Source organism: Carlito syrichta, unplaced genomic scaffold (genome assembly GCF_000164805.1).
Source record: "Carlito syrichta isolate Samal-C Ts95f unplaced genomic scaffold, Tarsius_syrichta-2.0.1 Scaffold308663, whole genome shotgun sequence".
Classification (NCBI taxonomy): Eukaryota; Metazoa; Chordata; class Mammalia; order Primates; family Tarsiidae; genus Carlito; species Carlito syrichta.
Window position 1 is genome coordinate 94,720 of NW_007252759.1, and position 21,463 is coordinate 116,182.

At 37.8% G+C, this 21,463-nt stretch overlaps 1 protein-coding gene across 1 annotated transcript in view; it reads right to left on the reverse strand.

The window, feature by feature from the left end:
* Positions 1–315: 315 nt before the first annotated feature.
* Positions 316–21,463, reverse strand: part of KIAA0368 (KIAA0368 ortholog) — a 118,733-nt gene continuing 97,585 nt past the window's right edge. Inside the window, exons 34-49 of the mRNA XM_008065558.1 lie at positions 21,055–21,176; positions 18,064–18,214; positions 15,017–15,082; positions 13,317–13,406; positions 12,162–12,228; positions 11,501–11,592; positions 11,358–11,424; positions 10,938–11,129; positions 10,146–10,354; positions 9,262–9,305; positions 8,974–9,166; positions 7,712–7,850; positions 4,344–4,449; positions 4,048–4,136; positions 1,458–1,529; positions 316–604 (exon numbers count right to left, since the gene is read on the reverse strand). Coding sequence (XP_008063749.1) covers positions 465–604; positions 1,458–1,529; positions 4,048–4,136; positions 4,344–4,449; positions 7,712–7,850; positions 8,974–9,166; positions 9,262–9,305; positions 10,146–10,354; positions 10,938–11,129; positions 11,358–11,424; positions 11,501–11,592; positions 12,162–12,228; positions 13,317–13,406; positions 15,017–15,082; positions 18,064–18,214; positions 21,055–21,176 — 1,839 coding nt within the window. The 3' untranslated portion in view covers positions 316–464. The remainder of the gene's footprint in view (positions 605–1,457; positions 1,530–4,047; positions 4,137–4,343; positions 4,450–7,711; positions 7,851–8,973; positions 9,167–9,261; positions 9,306–10,145; positions 10,355–10,937; positions 11,130–11,357; positions 11,425–11,500; positions 11,593–12,161; positions 12,229–13,316; positions 13,407–15,016; positions 15,083–18,063; positions 18,215–21,054; positions 21,177–21,463) is intronic.

A 21,463-nucleotide genomic window follows, 5' to 3' on the forward strand; every position in this document is an offset into this window, starting at 1 on the left:
TGAGCTTGGCACAGGCCTCAGAAAGGAAGCTATGTTATTTCAGAGCCTATTTCTTCAGGGGTAAAAGAAGGAGGTTAAACTGAGTGATTTACAGGGTTCCTTCCTGAAATAGCTTCATTTGAGTGCAGTTCTAAGATCTGTACTCAGTTTACTCTGCAACTTTGTCTATTAATTCCTTTAAAAACAGTTTTAATGCTTTTAATAACTCTTTCTGCCAGTCTCCTTTACAACCACATCTCAAACATCCAAGGTTCCATTAAGTTCACTCAGTCCAGTTACTTTAAAAACATCAAGTAAAATAAAGCTAATAAGGAACAAATTTAAGGCTTTTTTATTTATTTTATTTCAGCCAAGGAATGATGCATGCTACAGATTAATCTTTACTTTTCCCCACTTGGTTTTTCAAAGAATACCACCATTTCAACCCCCTAATGAACATGGCACTTGTGTCTTCTCCTTCTAGTTTACTCCAGATTTTCAAGTGTTTTCTTCAGTAATGATGCTTTCTCCTGCAGCTCAGGTCTGCTGTCTGTTTCCATAGTAGCTAAAGACTCAATCAGGCGTACTCTGCATTCAGATGTCAAACATTCCCACTGTTTAGATTCTGAGTGAAAAAAGAAAGAAAGAAAGAAAACCAAAGAATTGCTATGGAACAAGCAAGAAAAAAAATTAAAACTACTTTTCCCCACATATCTCACCCTCAAAATAAATACAAAGCAACCCCTTGATAACAGATCAGTATATAATGATCACATGTTCCAAGAGTGTCTCAAAATCTAGATATTGATAATAGCCTGAAAACACATCAGGGAGTTTCATCTCCTACCCTCGAGATAGTAGGAGAAAGAGAAATGAACTATACTGAAGCAAAGTAGGAAGAGGGAAGTATCAAGCTAAGGCACACAGCAGCAAAAGAAGTCATTTCAACTCTTTTCTTTAAGGAAAGTACCAAAGATAACATATAAAGAAAATATCAGAAAGCATAAGAAAGTATATCAAATGTTGAATCTTATTTACAAGATTCTGCCACTTTCTAGCAATGTGATTTCAAGCAAGTTATTTAACTACTTTTAGCCTAATTTTCCTCATCTAGACTATAGTAGTGCATACCTGGCAAACTGAGAACTTGGTAATATGACTAAGTGCTTAACTCTTTTATTTCAACAAGGAAAAAGGAATAATGAGATGTGTAGTGTTATTTAGTCTAAAGGTCCTGTTTGATGGAGCCCTAAGAGAGATATTTTAATTGTTAAGCAAAGAGAAGCAAAAAGAGCAAACAAGATTGTGAAGAAAACTGTTTCCTCTACATTCTTAATTCATGAGGTTAAAATAATAAAAAAGAAGAGAGGCCTCCTTTTGAAATCAGTTAACAGATTCACTACTGGAGAAAATGACAGCAGTTACCTTTTACCAGCAGTCACTTTGTGGGCCTCCAGTCAGAACTATCAAGAGCTTACCTTCAAGCTTTTTAAGCAGCAATTCTATCACAGATAAAGCTTCTGTTCTCACAGATGAGTAGGTCTTATTTTCTAAAAAGAAAATCATATGGTTCATACTGTAAACCTTAAAAACAGAATCTCCAAGATTAAACTCACGTTATTGAAAGAAAGATACAGAAATTATAACTCTAGGGAAAGACACCTCTGGTTTTTGCTGTTGTTATTTAGGAAGCTTCCCTTTGCTAATTATCATCAAATACTTAAAATGTGTTATATGTCCACATTCCTTACTTGGGGAAGCAAAAATCGCTAGCCAAGTATGCCAACCACCACAACAAATGGCAATATTTTAAAGACTAATTTTAGAAGTGGGTATCAAAAGATACTATCTCAAACACATAGTCATCTCCACGTCACACCTTTAGATTTGTATGACCCTCTTCTCATTTTACCAAAGAATATTATACAACCCAGTGTTTAGGCCAACTCAGGAATACCTGGAACCCTGCAAATACAAGTTTGTTAGCTGCCAGTTATTTATCCATAAAAACATGTTACCTCCAACAATTTTAACTGAAACATACTTCCTTGGTGTCTACTCTTTTTTTTTTTTTTTAATTTTTTGCGTCAGAGTCTCACTCTGTCACTCAGCCTGGAGTGGGGTGGCACAACTCATGGTCACCATAGCCTCGACCTGCTGGGCTCAGGCAATCTTTCCTGAGCCTTCCAAGTAGTTGGAACTACAGGTGCATACCACTACACTCAGCTAACTTTTGTTTTATTTATCGTAGAGATGAGGCCTTGCCAAGTTGCCCAGACTGGTCTCGAACCCTGAGCTCAGGCAATCCTCTCACCTACACCTCTCAAAGGGCTGGGATTACAGGCATGAGCCACCATACCTGGCTCTACTCTTTCACATGACATCTAGTTCACAGTAAAACTATCTACCAAAAAAATTTACACATAAACACAACCAAGCCCAAGGCAGGAAAGGGGAAATAAATCCATGAATCAATACCAGTAACAGATAAATAAAAATGGGAGGGCGGGGAGAAGAAAGGACTCTTGCTTACAACAGAATTCCAACTATCAAATAGTGAATGTGAAGAAAGTGCTAGAGTTGGAAAACCATCTTAGTAAAACTTGGTTCAAGGAAGAATCATCAATGCACACTAAATCTAGAGAAGAAATTTATTTGTTTGTTTGTTTATTTGAATGAGGGGTCTCACTGTTTATTTACTTATTTGCTTACATACTTACTGACATATGTATGTATGTATGTCTAGGGTCTCACTGTCACCCAAGCTGGAATGGAGTGGCATGATCATGGCTCACCTCACTGCAACCTTGATCTCCTAGGCTCAGGCTATCCTTCCACCCCAGCCTCCTGAGTAGCTGGGACGACAGGTGCACACCACTATGCCAAGCTAATTTTTTGATTTTTTGTAGAGACAAGGTCTCACTATGTTGCCTAGGCTGGTCTCAAACCCCTGGCTCAAGCAATCCTCCCGTCTCAGCTTCCCAAAGTGCTGGGATTACAGGTGCGAGCCACTACACCTGGCCTAGAGAAGAAATTGTTAAGAGAAGTATATTTGCATGGTCTTAAAGTATCTTTTCACAGATTGCTTATTAGACAAAGTTTTGAAGAAGAACAGCTTATTTGAATGGTCTTAAAGTATGTTCCCAGAGACTACTTACTAAACAAAAGGGGAAAAATGGTAACTATACAGTAATGAAAATTGATAGTACCTTGACTAGGTAATCAAAATTAACATCACAAATGAGGACAAACACTATGTGCCTCAATGTGAGAATGACATATCACTTATATAGTATCCCAACTGGGAATTTATAACCTGGATCTAATCATGAGGACATATTCAACACACAACAAAATGAGAAGCATTCTGTTTTCCAAAAAGGAAGCCTCTTTATTCGTCAAAATTGTCAATGTCATATAAGACAAAGAAAAGCTAAAGAAGTGTTTAAATAAAAGGAGACTAAAAAGATATGACAACAAAATTTGATTAAAGAATCCAGGGACTAGATTCCCTAATGGAGGGGACAAAAAAAATCCTACGAAGACTTTACTGAGTCAACTGAACAGACTAGAATATAAATGATAAAAATCTGATTTAAAAATATTGAATTCATGTTATACACCTAAAGTTGATAACTGTATTGTGGCTATGTAAGATAAAGCACAATAAAGAATTTGAGAACAAAATGGTTCCAGAAAAAAGCATGTATGTAAAAGTCCAAAATGACAAAGCAAATGGGACCTGTTAACAGATTACTCTGGGTAAACTGTACACACAGTACATAATATTATATGTACTGTCGTTGCAACTGTTCTGTAAGTTTGAAATTATTTCCAAAGAAAAATATTTCTAAAATGTGTGTCACAGAGGTTTTTCTAATCTAAATGCTAAAATACTATTATAGTTCCAGATTTAAATATTCCAGTTTAGGGGTACATATGGAATATATTAAGTAGAAGAACTCAGTTCCACAAATTTAGTTCTAAGACAAGATAGGAAATACTTGAAACTTGACTCCTTAGCTTTAAAATTAGGATGACTTATCAATTCCAGTTTACTATACTCACCTAAAGAATATGTAATTGATTGACAAGTTTCAAGGAGAATTTCTGCCAAAGCCTCAGGATCTGCATGTTCTTCTTCCAAAAGCATTAGCCTATACAAATCAGAAAGCAAGAAACAACTGCTAGTTAGTAAGAAACATTCTAAAACCTTCCTGGCACCAACAATTTCTATCTGTACATATCATTTTACCATGTCACTTTAGCTACTAGTTTTAAATTTATAAGAATTCCATTGATTACGTATAAAATGCTGGGGGGAGGGACAAAATAAAAAAAAACTGAACCATGAAGCATATTACCCCTGAAAAAAGGCATTCATTGACTGCAGAACTCCTAGCTGCACTTTCCATGTGCTGAGTTTTAGCCGTTCACACATCAATTTGCACAGCTCCTGCCTATAACAACCTGGGGACAAAAGATAAAGTGGGACAGAGCAGAAGAGAGTGTGTGAAGAAGGGAGAGACAGAGAAAATGAGGGGCAGGCAGACAGTAAGAGAGAAATGGAATAGAGAAAGAGAAAGGGTGGAGAGAAAGAGACGGGAGACAGAAGTAGGAAGGAGAGAGAGAAATAAAACAATAAATGCCTTTAATTAAAGCCATGAAACTTCCCCAAAAAACTTCAGCGTGACTTTGTGCCCAACTCCCAAACAAATTTCCTTAATCAGAACCCTCTCAAAAAAAATGTGTAGTTAAAACTATTCATAAATGTTTGCTTTTAGAGCCTACTATCCTCCATGGAACTGAGACAGCACTTTAACTGCACTCCCTTTCCCTTTAAAATTCTCTGAATAGGCTGGGCTTGGTGGCTTAGCCTGTAATCCCAACACTTTGGGAGGCTGAGGTGAGTGGATTGCCTGAGTCTGCGGGTTGGAGACCCACCTGGGCCACTTGGCGAGACCTCATCTCTACACTAAATCAAAAATTAGCCGGGCGTTGTAGTGCGTGCCTGTAGTTTTGGTTACTTGGAAGGCTGAAGGCTGAAGGATTGCCAGAGCCCACCAGCAGGTCGACACTGGGGTGGCTGTGAGTGTGCCACGGCACTCCAGCCTGGGTGACAGAGTGAGACTCCATCTCAAAAAATAAAAAAATAAAACTCCCTGAATGACCACACTGGGGTTGCTGTGAGTGTGCCATGGCAATCCAGCCTGGTGATGGAGTGAGACTTCATCTCAAAAAATAAAAAAAATAAAACTCCCTGAATGACAACCAAAGAAAGCTGCACTCCGGAGGCCAGAAACTCCTTTCTATACACTCACAAGCTTCTATAAACTAGGTTTCCCAAGAGTTACCAGTGCTTTATCACAAACCAACTGCCATTGTTATTATATTAATATTACCTATGTATTATTATATTATTATCACGTTACCTGACAAATCAGGAGTAGAAAACTCAACAAAGGAGCTATTTTTAAATGCTGCAGAATTTAGTAGGGCTCAAACAAATGTAAAGATAGGGGAGATGTAAATATCTAAATCCTGCACTTGGAGTGTTTTGTAAGAGTGAAGTTTCTTTTTCTATTTTAAAGTTTTCTTTCTCTATTTTAAAAAGCAAAAACCAGAAATTTCAGATGATATATTATAAGAAGTCAATGTATAACAGTTAAATTCTCAAAGTAAAGGTCTTGGCTCTCTGCTCAATAACTGGCAATAAATGTACATTTTGCCTTTTTTTTTTTTTTAAGTGAGGGTCTCACTCAGGCTGAAGTGCAGTGGCATGATTACAATAATCACAGCTCATGGCAGTCTTAATTTCCCGGGCTCAGGCAATCCTTCCACCTCAGTGTTCTGAACAGCTGTGTGTACAGGTGCATGCCACCACGTCTGGCTAAATTCTTTATTTTTAACAGAAATGAGGCTTCGCTATGTAGCCCAGGGTGGTCTTATATGTCTTATACTAAAATAAACTGCTCTGTGTTTGTATCATCTTTTTTATATATTCCCTACTTGAACTTTCTCTACCCAGTAATCAAAAGTTAATTAAAAATATATAAGTTCACACAAAGGATGCCAGGGCTCAAAGAAAACCTTAAGTCTGATACACGATGGAATATCTCACAGCCATAAAGAAGGATACATATGTGGACTTTATAGCAACTTGGATGGATTGAGAGTCTATAATACTCAGAGATCTATCACAGAAACAAAGAACTGAGTACCATATTCTCATTCATAAAGTGGACCCTGAACATTTACCATAATACTATAAGGAAGGGATTGTCAGTACTGGGATACTGCCAGGGATGGGGGCACATAACATCAATAAGGGTACCTGATCTCAAACCAGACAAAGTGGGGAGTGGGGACCAAAGGGAGGTCCAAACGTTACCTATATGATGACCACTTGTATACCTAATCCTGAATTGTACTCCACATCTTTAAAATAAAATAAAAATTTAAAAAAGAAAACCTTAAGTCTGACTTTTAGATATATCCAAGCATACAAAAAACAATAATACTTTTTGTAATATTAAAGAATATTAAGATGTTCAGCAGTATGGACCATGAGACCCAACACAAGGTGAACTTAAAAGAGAAGCACTGTCCCAAAGTTAGAAACTTGTCAAAGGATTTCAAACTAGCTGCAACTTAATACAACAATAAAAGTTTACTGTTCATTCATTTAGTCCATTGGAAATACACGTCCAATCCTGAAAATCTCTAAGACAGTCATGGATCTCTCAGTGAAAGAGATTTCACTTGCTAACTGAACACTTGGTAACAAGGTCATTGATTTTGAGATGAAGAGATTCCACTAACAAATTCTGTGGGTGCCTTGGAGTAGAACTATAATCATAAAGAAGAGTAACAGAACTCTTTTTATAGTCAAAATATCCACATAAAATGTATCACAGTTGTTATGGGCTGAATTATGTCTCACAAAATTCATAGGTGGAAGTCCTAACTCTCAGGACCTCAGAATATGACTGTATTAGAAGACAGGGTCTTTAAAGAGGCCATATGAGTGGCCCTAACCCACTATGACTGATGTTCTTTTTTTTTGAGTTGGAGTCTCACTCTGTCACCCAGACTGGAGTGCAGTGGCCGCTCCCAGCCACCGCAGCCCCAACCTGCTGGGCTCCGGCGATCCTTCCATCTCAGCCTTCCGAGTAGCTGGAATTACAGGCATGTGCTACCACGCCCAGCTGATTTTTTTTTTTGATTTATTGTAGAGATGAGGTCTCGCTGCCCAGGCGGGTCTCGAACCCACGGGCTCAGGCAATCCACACACCTCAGCCTCCCAAAGGCATGGGATTACAGGCTGAGCCACCGAGCCCGGTTGACTGATGTTCTTATAAAAAGAGGCAATTAGGACAGAGACACAGAGGAAGATGGCCAGTACAAGCCAAGGAGAGAGGTCTGAGAAGAAACCAACCATGCTGAAACTTTGATCTTAGACTTCACCCTCCAGAATTGTGAGAAAAAAAAATTCTGTTGTTTAAGCCACCCAGTCTGTGGTACTTTCTTACAGCAGCCCTAACAAAGTAATACTACAATCAGTAATACTATATACTCATGTAGTAGTAAAATTTCTATTGGATAATTCTCATTAATAATCAATTAGGTTCTATAAGAAACAACAACTATAATCTGTCATATAGAAAATCTTTGCTCTTATTAAGTAATCTCTGATTACGGCACTTCTTCAAATGCAACCTCTGATGCTTACGTTGGGTCTCCACGTTTCGAGGCCACGCTTTGCCCAGGCCTTCAAAGGCACCCAGCAGAGATTCCACCTGGAGTTCCTTTTCCTTCTCATTCTCATCTTCATTTTTGGTTGTCCGGACCCCAATGCTTTCAAGTGAGTTCTAGGATATATCAAAGAAAAGGAAAGCAAAATTTAATATTTTCTTCCTCAAAGAGACAGGTATACTATTACAGCAATCAGGAGAAGATATTAACCAATAATTAAATAAATTCTCTACCATAAGTTTTCCTATTTGTACAAGAATTTGTAATAGGAATACTACCCTTTTAATACTTGGAAAAGACTTTAAAATAATCTGTAAACAAAAGCAAAAAAAGTACTGCATACAAAATATTTTGAGCATAACATAAGAAGAGCTGCATTAGAATCAGAGGGTTAAAGACAGAAGGAAGCTCAGTAATTCTCTAAATCCAAATCAACTCCAAATTAGCAGCAAGAAAAGAAGAATGCTATTTAAAATAGTTCATCATGTTTCACAAATAAATAGGTAAATCATATCCTTCTTTCCTTGAACCAGTGTCCAATCTTTAAAAACGAGTACTCCATTTCCCATATGAAACCAAAGTCTTTTTTTTAACCAAACCCCATTACATGACAGAGGCAATCCACATGGTTCACTGAGCATTTTGTTTTCCCTCCAGGTTAACTAGGGTGGCTTCTGCAGATACTTGCAAGGCAAAGTTTATGATGACAAAAACTGCTCATTTACTACTCTCCCCTTCTCCCATGGAGGGTAAATGGATGCCCAGAATGAATTCTACCTTCCCTATCCTCATCTGCTGCCAGGTATGGGTGTGTAGCTAAGTACCGGCCAATGGGACAGATATAAGTGAAAGTGCCATGTAGTAGTTTCCAGGAACTCTCCTTAAAAGAGAACTGGCATGCCCACTGTAGTCCTGTATCTTTGCTTCATCTCCTCTGCCATGCCTGTTTGGAACACGAATACACTGTGGACCATGAAAACAATGAAGATACCCTAGGGATGGCAGAGCTGGGAGCTGTAAAGAGCCAGAATCTCTGAAGGGTCTGTGAGGCTCCTAACTACTATATAAGAGACTAACTTCTATCTTGCTTAACGAGGTCATGGTATTTGGGGATTTTTCTGCTTACTTGCAACTAAATTAATGCTAATAATAAAACATGCAATCAGGACACAGAGGGGAACTTTTAAGAAACTTTTTAAAAGTTTAAACCAGACCTGAAAGGACACAGGTAGTCATTACCTTCTTGATTAGAGGTATGACAATGTCAGAAAACTCCTGGAATCTGTCTTCTTTGGTGGCCTTCAAGACATCAGCTGCACAGCTGATTGCTACAATCTTGTATTTGAGATTTTCTTTGTTACACTCCTTCAGAACAGCTTGAAGAATTTCACTGGTGCTGGGTTGATTAGGCACAGATTTTTCCAGCTCTACGCTACAGGATCCATACAAAAGCAACAGAACAGTTAATAAAGGCTGTCGCTTTCAGATTCAATTTAAGAAAAGGCATCTCATTGAAAGAATGTTTACCTGCAAGCTGTAACCACACAGGCAATGGCTTTTAACAGTTCTTCCTAAGGAATTGAAAAATGAGAGAATACTATTAAGCCCACACATGTCATCTGCACACTCTACCCTCTGATTATAATTGCCTTATTAATATTCAATAACTATGACAACAAAAATTAACAAGAGTCATCTTTAATGCACTTTACTGTTTAACACTCTTGTTTACTATTTAAGCATATTCACTGAGTTGTACACCAAATCATGGATGTGAGATAATTATCTTCTTCTCCATTTCATTAAGGCCTAGAGATCCAATTTAGACAAAAGAGTGTCAACCAGAGTATTAGAACTATGCCTGACTCCTAGTCTAGTACTACTTCTTCAGCTGCACGGGTCATCACTGATCTTTACAACATAAAGTAGATCACATTGTATATTGTCACAATCTCATGTTCCCCACTGAGTGTTCACTGTAAGTATTATACTTTAGCCTTTGTGTAAAAAGTGACTTACTGAATCACAGGCCCCATAAATGGGCATCTTCAACCCCAGTTTTAGAAGCAGCTCACCTTGCTACTCTATTTCACATAAGACAAATTCTGACCTGTTTGTGAATCAACAGGTACACAATGCTGACAACTTGGTTAACGACATAGCTGGAGGGCTGAATCTGATAAATATATCAATATCCAGCATTATTGTGTATTATTCAAAGACACGTGGGTTACACTTTGAAATGACATATCATAGTTAATCAGGCAAAGTTTACCCAAAAATCTGGTTCACAAAAACAATCCATCTGAAGTCACACAAAACCAGATTCTTATTATTGTAGAAAATAAAAGATGCAGTCAGAATCCTTCAAGGATACCTTAAATTTAACTGGACACAAATGGTTCCTTTACCTTGCCTGCCCATGTTCTTCCAGCCAGGCCTTGCAGCAATGCGGTCAGTATCATTCCTAGATATGGAGGTACTAGAGAGCTAGTTTGTTTTGCAATTGATGCCATGGCAATCGCACCCTGTGCTTTCATTTTCCAAGATTGAGATTGTAAAGCCTTCTGGGTAATAGTAATCAATTCCTGCAGATATAATCGAATGCCACCAAAGGAACCTAGGTTATAAAAAGCAAAATTAAAACAACTCGTAAGTAACAAGAAAAATTGACTGATTTTTCTTTTCTAAGTCTGAAAAAAGTCAGCAACCAACAGTCAAAGTAGGATTCTAAACTGCTAAAACACATCACTCTCTTTAAGAGAGAAAAAGTATAGCAGTATGGCTAATTTTTACAAGGGTAGAACTTTATGAATCTGGGTGTCCATAGGAGGGTATCATGCAAATGGTCATCATCCTTCAATAGGTATCAAGATGAAACACATGTATAAGAAACACGACTCTAAAATAATACTCTAAGGCAACCTGAAATCATTTACACTCTCAACGAAAAATGTAAAGCTCTACTATGCTTGCACAGAGTCTATATTCTCTTACATGGCAGTGATGAATGAACAGAGAAGACCTCTGAGTGCCAACTGTGAGAACTCAGGAATCTGGATGGGCTTAAAATTAAATGGGATGCATGTTGCTACGGTCCTGGGAAACTAACTACAGAGGAGTTTGTGAATAAAGAATACAAGCAAAAAACTTTAGATGCGGTTCCTAAGAAGGAGGTTTCATTCACAGCACTATTTACTAACCAGGCACATTCTCCTGCCACACTTCAGTCCATAAGTTACATTCTTCTTTTTCAGATTTCTCCTCATCAGCAATTTCATGCATGCCTAGAAATGCTAAAGGCAGGACTTCTTTGGCATGGTTCTTTAAAACATCAGGGCTGTATCGTCCAATAGCATGAATAGTCAAAGCACAAGAGGTCTTATAGATGGGTTCTGAAGAGAAGCAGAAGAAACCAAAACCTTTTATGATATTTACTGTTTTTAAAGGCAATGGATCTAAATAGACCATTGCTCAACTCATATCATAGCAAAACAAATACAGAGGTAAAAATCAATTAGAAGTGTTTTTAGCAAAGCACATAAAATCATAGAGAGGAAGACCTGATTTGTATTGTTTTATTAACGTCTAAATTTAAAATGGTGCAAAATAAAGGAAGGTACCTTCTTTCTCCATATACCAGCCATTGAGCTTCTGCAGAAGTTTTTCAGTGCTGCTATCCCGTGAGGTCTGAAAAAAACAATCCTAATCATTTCTTTATAACTATCAAAGAGTTTTATTTAACCAGGTAAGAAATCCAACTCACCCGAACTAAATGGCCCATGGCAAATGCACAGGATTTCTGAATCACACTGTTCCGATCTGTCAGGCCACTAAGCAAAGCACTCATAAGTTTACCTACCAGAAATAAAGGGGGAAAAAATCTAATACTTGGTTGACCAAATATTCTGCTCTGTTCCCAGAAGCAAAACAAACATAACCCTGTAATTAACATCTAATTTACTCCATAGTACTTTAGAGCATCTAAATGTTATATTCGTACTATCCATTTGCTTCCTTTTATCCGGTATAAAATTAAAATTAAACTGTGTCTAGAAATATTAACAGTTGGAAAAATGAGAGCTAGGTTCATTAGCCCCCATCTAGAAGTCAATCTAAGAAGAGAAGAATGCTGATGTAAAATTAGCTATAAATGGTGAACAAGTCCTAGGAAATGGCAGATACTTTCACCTCTTTATTCCACTAAGAAATACTCAAGCATTTATAAAACAGTGAAAAACCTGCTACCCTTGAAAAATTTTACACCTCTTGCAGTCAAGGAAATGAGAAGGACAGAGGTGTGAGGGAAGAAAAAGCACAAAATATCACAAGTATGTCTGAATGAAGATTATTTTTCCTTTTTAAAGCTCTATCACACATGACATGGCCATGCAAAAATATCACCAAACATCATTTGACAAACTTACCTGAGTAAGGTGTTAGGTCCTGAGGACACTGAGTAGTTAATGACACAATGACACTGGCACACCCACCCTACAGGGTTACAAAGGCAAAGGTCTAAATTTAATGGTCACAATGATCTATCAAGCCATTTGTTTTAGGTGCCAAAGATTTAAAGATATAAACACATGAAGCCTAATAGCTCCTCCAGGAGTCAATCTAGAAAAAGAGAAACTCTTAATTTAAACTAGTAATGCAAAAAAAATTTTTTTCCAAAACCTCTAGCAGGAAAATGAGTGATCTCAGACATTGTGAAAAAGAAAGAAAATTGGTACAATCTTCTGGGAGGGCAACATATGTCATCTTGTCCATCCCTGTACTAACATTTCCATTTCTAAAAATTCAACAAAAAATAACTTCAGGTGTGTCCAAGATATTCATTACAGTGCTTTACTATTTTTTAAAAATGAAAACAAGTCAGATGTTCCTTGATGGATTAAAAGAAATGATGCTACATCCATACAATAAGAGTATCACATAGTCAACAGAGAGGGCACTGTAGAAGACACATGCACAGAAAAGAGAATGGAAGAAAACACTCTAAAAAGTCAATGACATTATCTCTGCATGATAAAATTAAGGACAATTTTTATTCTTAACTTGCTTCTGATCTATTAATGTGAAACATTTAAAATATAAGTACTAATTTTGTCATGAGGAAAAAAATGTAAGTTATTTGCTTATTTTTAACAGGGTCGTGTGCATGTCTGATCCTTGAGAGATCTTGCAAAGAAAGACATTTTTCTATCCAAACATGTGCTGACTCTGTGAAAAATGCAACTGTCACCTAAAACAATAATATCCTGACAAATGAATAAGCATTTTCATGAACTGATAATGAACCAGAACCCACAGGGCATGAACATGGCAACCAGGGAACAGAAATGATTCCACTAAATAAGTATGACAATATTTGCTGGAAGAGTTAGATATTTTATTCCTGAATCAGTTACATATTTTCAGTTATCAGTGGAACCACAGAAACAAAATGGTTATGTATAATAATATTAAGTTTTATGGTTAAAACATGAATTTCAAACATGACAGCTGTTTTATATTTTTGTGGCCAAACTAATGAAGACTTATTTACATTTTCTCCTGTAAAAAATACCCCTACTTACCTTAGTTCCAAGACCTACACCACTTCTGACCAGTTCACACAATCTAGGAACTAGTTCACCTAGCACCGACACATCAAGATATTGCAGGCACTTTTGAAAAAGAATAAATATAAAGGTAAACCTTAACAAATAATTAAATCAGTACCACATCTTCAATTAAAAACTGCCCATAAAAAATATGTACCCACTGGATTTAACATAAAGTTGAAAAATCACTTTGGATTTTGTTCTGACTTCAATGTTAAAACCACCGTTGTACTACACACAGAAGTCACTCACCAGTGGTTCAACATTAAAACAAAATAAAACAAAAATAATGAAAAGCATCAATTCATTAAAGAAGAAAATAAATAATGATTACCTAACAATACAGGATCTTTCTGGGCCTACTTCCTTTTATCACCCATATTTAGTATAAAAACTAGACTAAGGCCAGGCGTGGTGGCTCACACCTATAATTCCAGCACTTTGGGAAGCAGGTGAGAGGACTACCTGAACCCACGAGCTCAAGACCAGCCTGAGCAACTTGGCGAGACCTCATCTCTACAATAAATCAAAAAATTAGCCAGGCATGATGTAGTTCCACGTGCCTGTAGTTCCAATTACCTGGAAGGCTAAGGTGGAAGGATTGCCTGAGCCCAGCAGGCCGAGGCTGCAGTGGCCATGAGCATGCTACTGCACTCTAGCCTGGACAACAGAGTGAGACTCTGACTCAATAAATAAATAAGTAAATAAAAATAAAGATCAGAAGACCTGAGTTCTATTAATAGTTCTGCTTCTGCCAGATATTAGCTTTGAGAACATGGACAAGTTAATCAATCTCTAAATTTCAGTTTCTTTAACTGCAGAAAATTTAAATACATACATATAAAAACTAGACTAAAACTGACTTCCTTCAATGAGCTTACCCTACTGAACCACCTCTAATAAGTCAACTTCTTAGATGAATTCTCCTATAATCTGCTGGTCTTTATTTTTAAAAATGCAATGACATATATTCTACTATTAATGAACATACCTAAATGGTATTCACTAACTGTTCCTATTTATTTAAACTTTATTTTCTCCCAATAATCTAAATAAGATATAGTATCTTTAAGACCAAATTTTGGTAACAGTCCCCCAGCAGGCACTAAAAAATATCTACTCTTCTTGTCCAGTTCTGTGATCTGCCTAGCAAAACAATTTCCAGTAGCTCACAATCTTGGTTAAACCCTGCAGGGTGACTTTCCCAAGACCCCAGGAGCCTTAGCATTCAGGATCTCAGAGTGCCAAGCAGTTCTTCACTGCAAATTTCTTCTATGACTGAAACAATGTATCAATATTGTTCAATTCCCCTTACCTACCTTTTATTTGCCTACTTCCTTAAATATCTCCAGTTTATACCTTCCCAGCTCCTCCCAAAGTCTTCTGAATAGGCAGCTCAAAAGACATATAGATGTAAATTTATGAAAGATCTTTTAATATGCTGTTGCCCCTTGCAACACAAATTTGGACTGATTCTGGTACTTCAAAAATTATTTATTCCATTTAGCAATACAGAAGAAAAAAGAACTATATTAAGAAAAAGCTGGAGTAACAACAGCTACTTAGCTCATCCATTACATCTCTACTTCATTTAATGCAGCCTGAAGACTTTGAAAAATTAGATTTTAGGTTTATTAGAAAATAAACTTTCTCATTATTATTTAGATGCTCACCATGTTGATTGTTTCCATCATGGGAGAGGATTTGGCAGCACTGAGTCGAGCACTATCCATCGCAGCCTGAAGAACACAAACTCAAGTCACTCAGGACATTCAATTAATTATAAATAACCATACACATTCACATAAAAGAGCTCTACTTTCAAACTAAATAACTTTTAACAAATAATCGATAGCTATGACAAAGGCAAACCTAAGTCTAACTCTAATTTCTTTTTACCTATACTCAACAAATTACCTGGAGAAGCAGCACATCACTCCAGGTGAGAAATTCAGGTAACAGAAATTAACATAGTATGGTTCTGATCATCTAGCCTTCTTGAGCCTCAAGGTTCCCCATTTCACTAAATAAAAGAATTGACTAAATAAATTTCTAAAATTTTTTAAGAATTGTGCCTAAGCACAATTTTTAACACATTTGGTTCTTTAACTTTGTAATGAACCTTTATTTTAGTCTAACAACTACACTGAAGGAAAGGTTAACTCCATCCAGAAATAACGAAGGAGAACAGTAAGGCACACAGAAGTGATTTGCCTAGGGCTGCAAAGTTTGGAATTTATGTGTGCTAATTCTCAACACCTAGTAATCATCCTACAGACACCCAGAAAGGACAAGCCTGCTGTTGGTAGAAGAAGGAATAATAAATGGAGAAGAAACAGCAGTATTAGAGGCAAAGGGAAAAGAGTAAATTATTAGAAAAGATAAGACAAGTTAAAGATCAAATGGCGAACAGAGAGAAAAGGCATCATATATGACAAGTGTTCAATAGTCCTAATAAACAAAAACAAATGCAAAAAAAATTAAACAGCCAAATAAAAAAACAGACATGGAATAGAAGCACAATTCACAGAAGAAATATAAATGGCTAATACAATATAAAAAGATGCCAGGTAGCCAGGCTTGGTGGCTCAGCCTGTAATCCCAGCACTTTGGGAGGCCAAGGAGAGTGGATTGCCTGTGCCCGCGGGTTTGAAACCAGCCTGGGCAACTTGGCAAGACCTTGTCTCTACAATAAATCAAAAATTAACCAGGCATGGTAGCGCACACCTGTAGTTCTGGCTACTTGGAAGGCTGAGGCAGAAGGATTGCCAGAGCCCAACAGGTCGACGCTGGGGTGGCTGTGAGTGTGCTACTGCACTCCAGCCTGGGCAACGGAATGAGACTCCAACTCAAAAAAAAAAAAAAAAAAAGTGGGACTTGGTGGCTCAGCTTGTGATCCCGCACTTTGGGAGGCTGAGGTGAGTGGATTGCCTGAGCCCGTGGGTTCGAGACCCGCTTGGGCAACTTGGTGAGACCTCATCTCTACAATAAATCAAAAAATTAGCCAGGAGTGGTAGCGCATGCCTGTAATTCCAGCTACTCGGAAGGCTGAGGTGGAAGGATTGCCGGAGCCCAGCAGGTCGAGGTTGTGGTGGCCGGGAGCGGCCATTGCACTGCAGTCTGGGCGACAGAGTGAGACTTCAACTCAAAAAGAAAAAAAAGAAAAAAAGATGCCAGGCATGATGGCTCATGCCTGTAATCCCAGTACTTTGGGAGGCTGACACGGGAGGATCACTTGAGCCCAGGAGTTTGAGACCAGTCTAGAACACATAACAAGACCTCACCTCTACAAAAAAATCAGAAAAATTAGCCAAGTGTGGTGGTATGCACCTATAGTCCCAGCTACTCAGAAGGCTGAGAAGGAAGGATCACCTGAGCCCAAGAGGTCAAGGGTGTGGTAAGCCATGATCTGTACTACTGTACTCCAGCTTGGGTGACAGAGTAAAACCTTGTCTCCAAAAATAAACAAATATACACACGCACACATATACACATACATACACAGACAAAGATGATGGCCAACTCTGGGAAAAGAAAAGTGCGAAGTAGAACAATGAGATTCTTGCTTATCAGACTGATAATTTTCAATGTTGGCAAACGTGTGGAGAAACAAGAACACCCAAAATCTTTGATGTTGCAAAACTTCTCTTACAAAAATTCAAAATCACCTACAATATTACAATATTATCTAAGTATTAAAAAGAATAAAGTCTAGCCAGGCTCGGTGGCTCAGCCTGTAATCCCATGTCTTTGGGAGGCTGAGGTGAGTGGATTGGCTGAGCCCGCAGGTTCGAGACCTGCCTGGGCGGCGAGACCTCATCTCTACAATAAATCAAACAATTAGCCAGGTGTGGTAGCGCGCGCCTGTAATTCCAGCTACTCGGAAGGCTGAAGCGAAAAGATCACCGGAGCCCAGCAAGTCGAGGCTGCGGTGACCGGGAGCGGCCACTGCACTCCAGTCTGGGCGACAGAGTGAGACTCCAACTCAAAAAAAAAAAAAAAAAAAGAATAAAGTCTGTATATACAGACATGATATACTGTTAATTTTTAAAAGTTGCAAAACAACATTCACAGTCTGATACTATTTTAAAATTAGCATGTTAATTTGGTTTTGTAGCCTATGACTACAAAAGAATTTGAGAAAAGGCACAGGAAACTGTGGACAGCGGATACTCGTAGGGAGAGGCAGCCCTCTATGAGATTATATTCTACTCTTCTGTGTTGTTTTAATTTTGCCTAATAAATATGTATCATCTGCAATTTCAATTTTTTAGAAAATGACTTTAAATCAGAGACTAGGTGACTATAGTATATCTGAAAAGCAGACTGATTTTGGACTATGCCAAAGTCTAGGTGCAAGTCATCTTTATTTGTAGGGCAGAGGAGCCCACAGAAGAACTGTAAAATGTACATGAAATACACATGAAAAAATAAACATGTATAAAAAACAGTGTTAAGCAAATATTAACGTGTTTTTTTGATGGACATGTCAGTTTTTATCTGATTCACAAAACAGTGTATGGGTTGACAATCTATCTCCAAAAAGTAATAACACACTGCATTTCATCACAGAGGTGTTCTAGTAAACAGGGTTAAAGTATCATTCAAGTCACAGAGTTTGCATAAGGGCACTGGAAGGATTATTCAAATGAACCTCAGTATCTTAATAGGGCTCTTCCCTCAAGATATTTACCAATATGCCCACACGCACTCAACTTACCTTTTCTTGTTCTGTTGCCCGGAGGCTCAAATAATTGAGAACTTGGGGCTCCAATACACTTAAGGACTCTAGCAAAGCTGGGATAAGTTTTGGTGCATGTGGTTTCAACATGGCTCCTGCACTTTTGCTGATCTTCACAAGAGTGTTAATGCTACAAACACAAAGAACACAACTCCTGAGTCCTTTCACCAAAAGTAAGAAGCCCTGCAAATCTAGTCATTAGGATGTTCTGCCGTTAATTGCATTCAAGCAGATTCTCATACGGTTATAGAGCCTGGTCTTGGCATTATTATTATTTATTACTATTATTATTTTACTTTTTAATTAAAGAAACATTCAAGCGCATATAGAAGTAGAGAGATCATAAGTGAAGTAGAGAGAATCATAAATAAAATTCCATGTATTCTTCACCAAGGTCAACAAGTAGCAACATTTGATCAACTGTGTTTCATTTGTAAACTCCTCCATACAAACAGGCACATTCTTCCCCCCACTTGACTGTATTACATTTTGGTTAACAAGAGACACACATACTATTGTGGCCCCCATAAGACTATAAAAGAATACCTTAGAGATATTGCAGGTTCTGTTCCACACAGATTTTTTGTTTCCCAGTACATACAAAAGTTTTCTTTATATTATTATTTATAGTCTAGTAAGTATATAATAGAATTATGTCTGTAAAAACAATGTACATATCTATTTTTTTAAATATTTTAATGCTAATTCTTAAGCACCCAAGGATTTTCAGAATGGTCAATGAGCACTGGCTTCAAGTTAGACAACAGCTGCATCAGTCCCTAACACGAGAGTCAGCCTGTCCTCTGAAGCTGTGAAATTCCTACATAGCATCTTCTTCCAATAGAAGGTTGTTTTGTCTCCACTGGAAATCTAATGTTTAGTGTAGCCACTCTCATCTATGATTTTAGCTAGATCTTCTAGATAACTTGCTGCAGCTTCTACGTTAGCACTTACTGCTTCACCTTGCATTTTTCAGTTATGAAGGCAGCTTCCTTCCTTAAATCTCATGAACAAGCTCCATTGGCTTCACACCTTCCTTCTGCAGCTTCCTCACCTAGCTCAGCCTTCAAAGAATTAGGACCTTATTCTAAATTAGGCTTTGGCTTAAGGGAAGATTGTAGCTGATAGAAGGTTGACCTTCTATCTGGACCACTCAAACTTTCTCCATGTCAGCAATAAGACTTTGCTTTCTTAACATTCATGTATTCAGTGGAGTGGCACTTTTCATTTCCTTCAAAAACTTTTCCTTTGATTTTACACCTTGAATAACTGTTTGGCATAAGAGACCTAGTTTTCAGCCTATCTCAGCTTTTAATATGCCTTCCTCGCTAAGCTTCCTCATTTCTAGCTTTGATTTCAAATGAGAAACTTATCGGTGTGGTGGCTCACAACTGTAATCCCAACACTTTGGGAAGCAGAGGGGAAAGACTGCCTGAGTCCAGGAGTTCAAGACCAGCCTGTGCAACTTGACAAGACCTCATCTCTACAATAAATCAAAAAACTAGCCAGGCATGGTGGTGTGTGCCTATAGTTCCAGCTACTTGGAAGGCTGAGGCGGAAGGATCATCTGAGTTCAGCAGGTCAAGACTGCAGTGGCCATGAGCGTGCCACCGTACTCCAGCCTGTGAAACAGAGTGAGACTCCTACTCAAATAAAATAAAATAAAACAAACAAAAAAACAAATGAGAAACTTGCAACTCTTCCTTTCACTTGGACACTTAGACATTGTAGTGTTATTAATTAGCCTAATTTCAATATTCTCGTGTCTCAGGGAATAGGGATATCAGAGGAGAGGGAGAGAGACAGGGGAAGGAGCCCATCCTGAGAGCAGTCAGAGCACAAACATTTGTTCATTAAGTTTGTCTCTTTTTTTTTTTTTTTGGAGTCAACATCTCACTCTGTCACCCAGGATGGAATGCAGTGGCATGATCACCGCTCACTGCAGCCTCACAGAATCCAGAGTTCACCCACACATTGCAAGTGACTATTTTCTTGAATCTTTTAGCAGTATTCCCCCTCTATTATTTTTTTCTTATTTATTTGTACTCATTGATTGTATTCTAGTCATGTCATTATGCAGGCTAAATTGAGCTCAGGTTCAATTTTTTTAAAAAACAAGAATCCTTCATATGCAGTGCTGTATATGTCCTATTCCATCACATCCAGACACATATAATGCCTGGTTATATGTGTCTTTTGTGCTGCTATGAGTGATCAGTGGGTTCAGGTGTGGTTGGCCTGAAATATTTATAAAGTTACCATCAGCCTTTCACCCAGTGGATTTAAGGGCAACTAATGATCACTACTTAGATTACTGAGGACAACAAAATGATGATATCCTAACAATATCAAGCCTTTGCATGTGTTAGGTGAGTCTTCTAAAAATAACTTACCCTCATCAACTATCTAGTCACCATAAAATACTACTGGTACTATTACTTTGTTCTAGTTTTAAGAATGAAATATAAGTAGAACAGATAAAGTTCCTTGATAGCATTCTAGATTAAAAACAAAAAAGTCACACAAACTATAATCCTACACTATTGAACTTAAACTAGCCATATATATCTAAAAATGTAAGTACTTTTTTGAATACTTCATTGTTGCAAGTGGTAAACAGCTTATCTTAAATCTAATAATCTGTGAAATATCATTAAATGTTACAGTCAACAAGCAAGCTCCTAAGAAGGCATGGCTTAACAGAAAGATGTGCTTGCTGGGAGCAAAGGCTATTGACAACAGAATAACACACTTGACTCAGAATGCTGGGCAAAAACAAGGTCCCACAAGAATGTCACTGCAAAAACATTCTTACAACTTTTCACTAATGACCCAAGGGGTCACCTCAACAGATTCTTCTCAATTTCTTTCTCATTTTCAAGAATCTAACCTTGAAAAAAAACCACAATTTTCCTGAATGGCTAGGAACTGAGCAAATCCAATACACTCATTTCATCAACTGATCCACACCTGAGGGCTCGAACTTCTGTCACAGGACTCATCATTCCTTTGTCCAGAAGGCAAGGCAGAAGGACCGCGATGGTTCTCTGGCCAGCTGCTCCTTTGGCAGGGTCACACATTTTCACACAAACCTCACATACAAAAAGCATAGACATTAGTGAAACTGACCTCTCATCCAATAAAGCAATCATCTGACAGAAGACTTTCTACTTCACATATCCACAGAAAAGAGTAAGTGAATTTACTTTCTATGACACTGTAGGGAGAGACAGAGGAATGAGATCTGGGATTGAATCCTAGATCTGCCAACACTGAGCAGAAAATTGGGTAATGCATTTTACTCTCTAAGCTTTGGTCTTCTAATTTTTGAAATACAGAATGAAATAGTTGAAGATAAAAGGAGAAAATGTATAAGAAA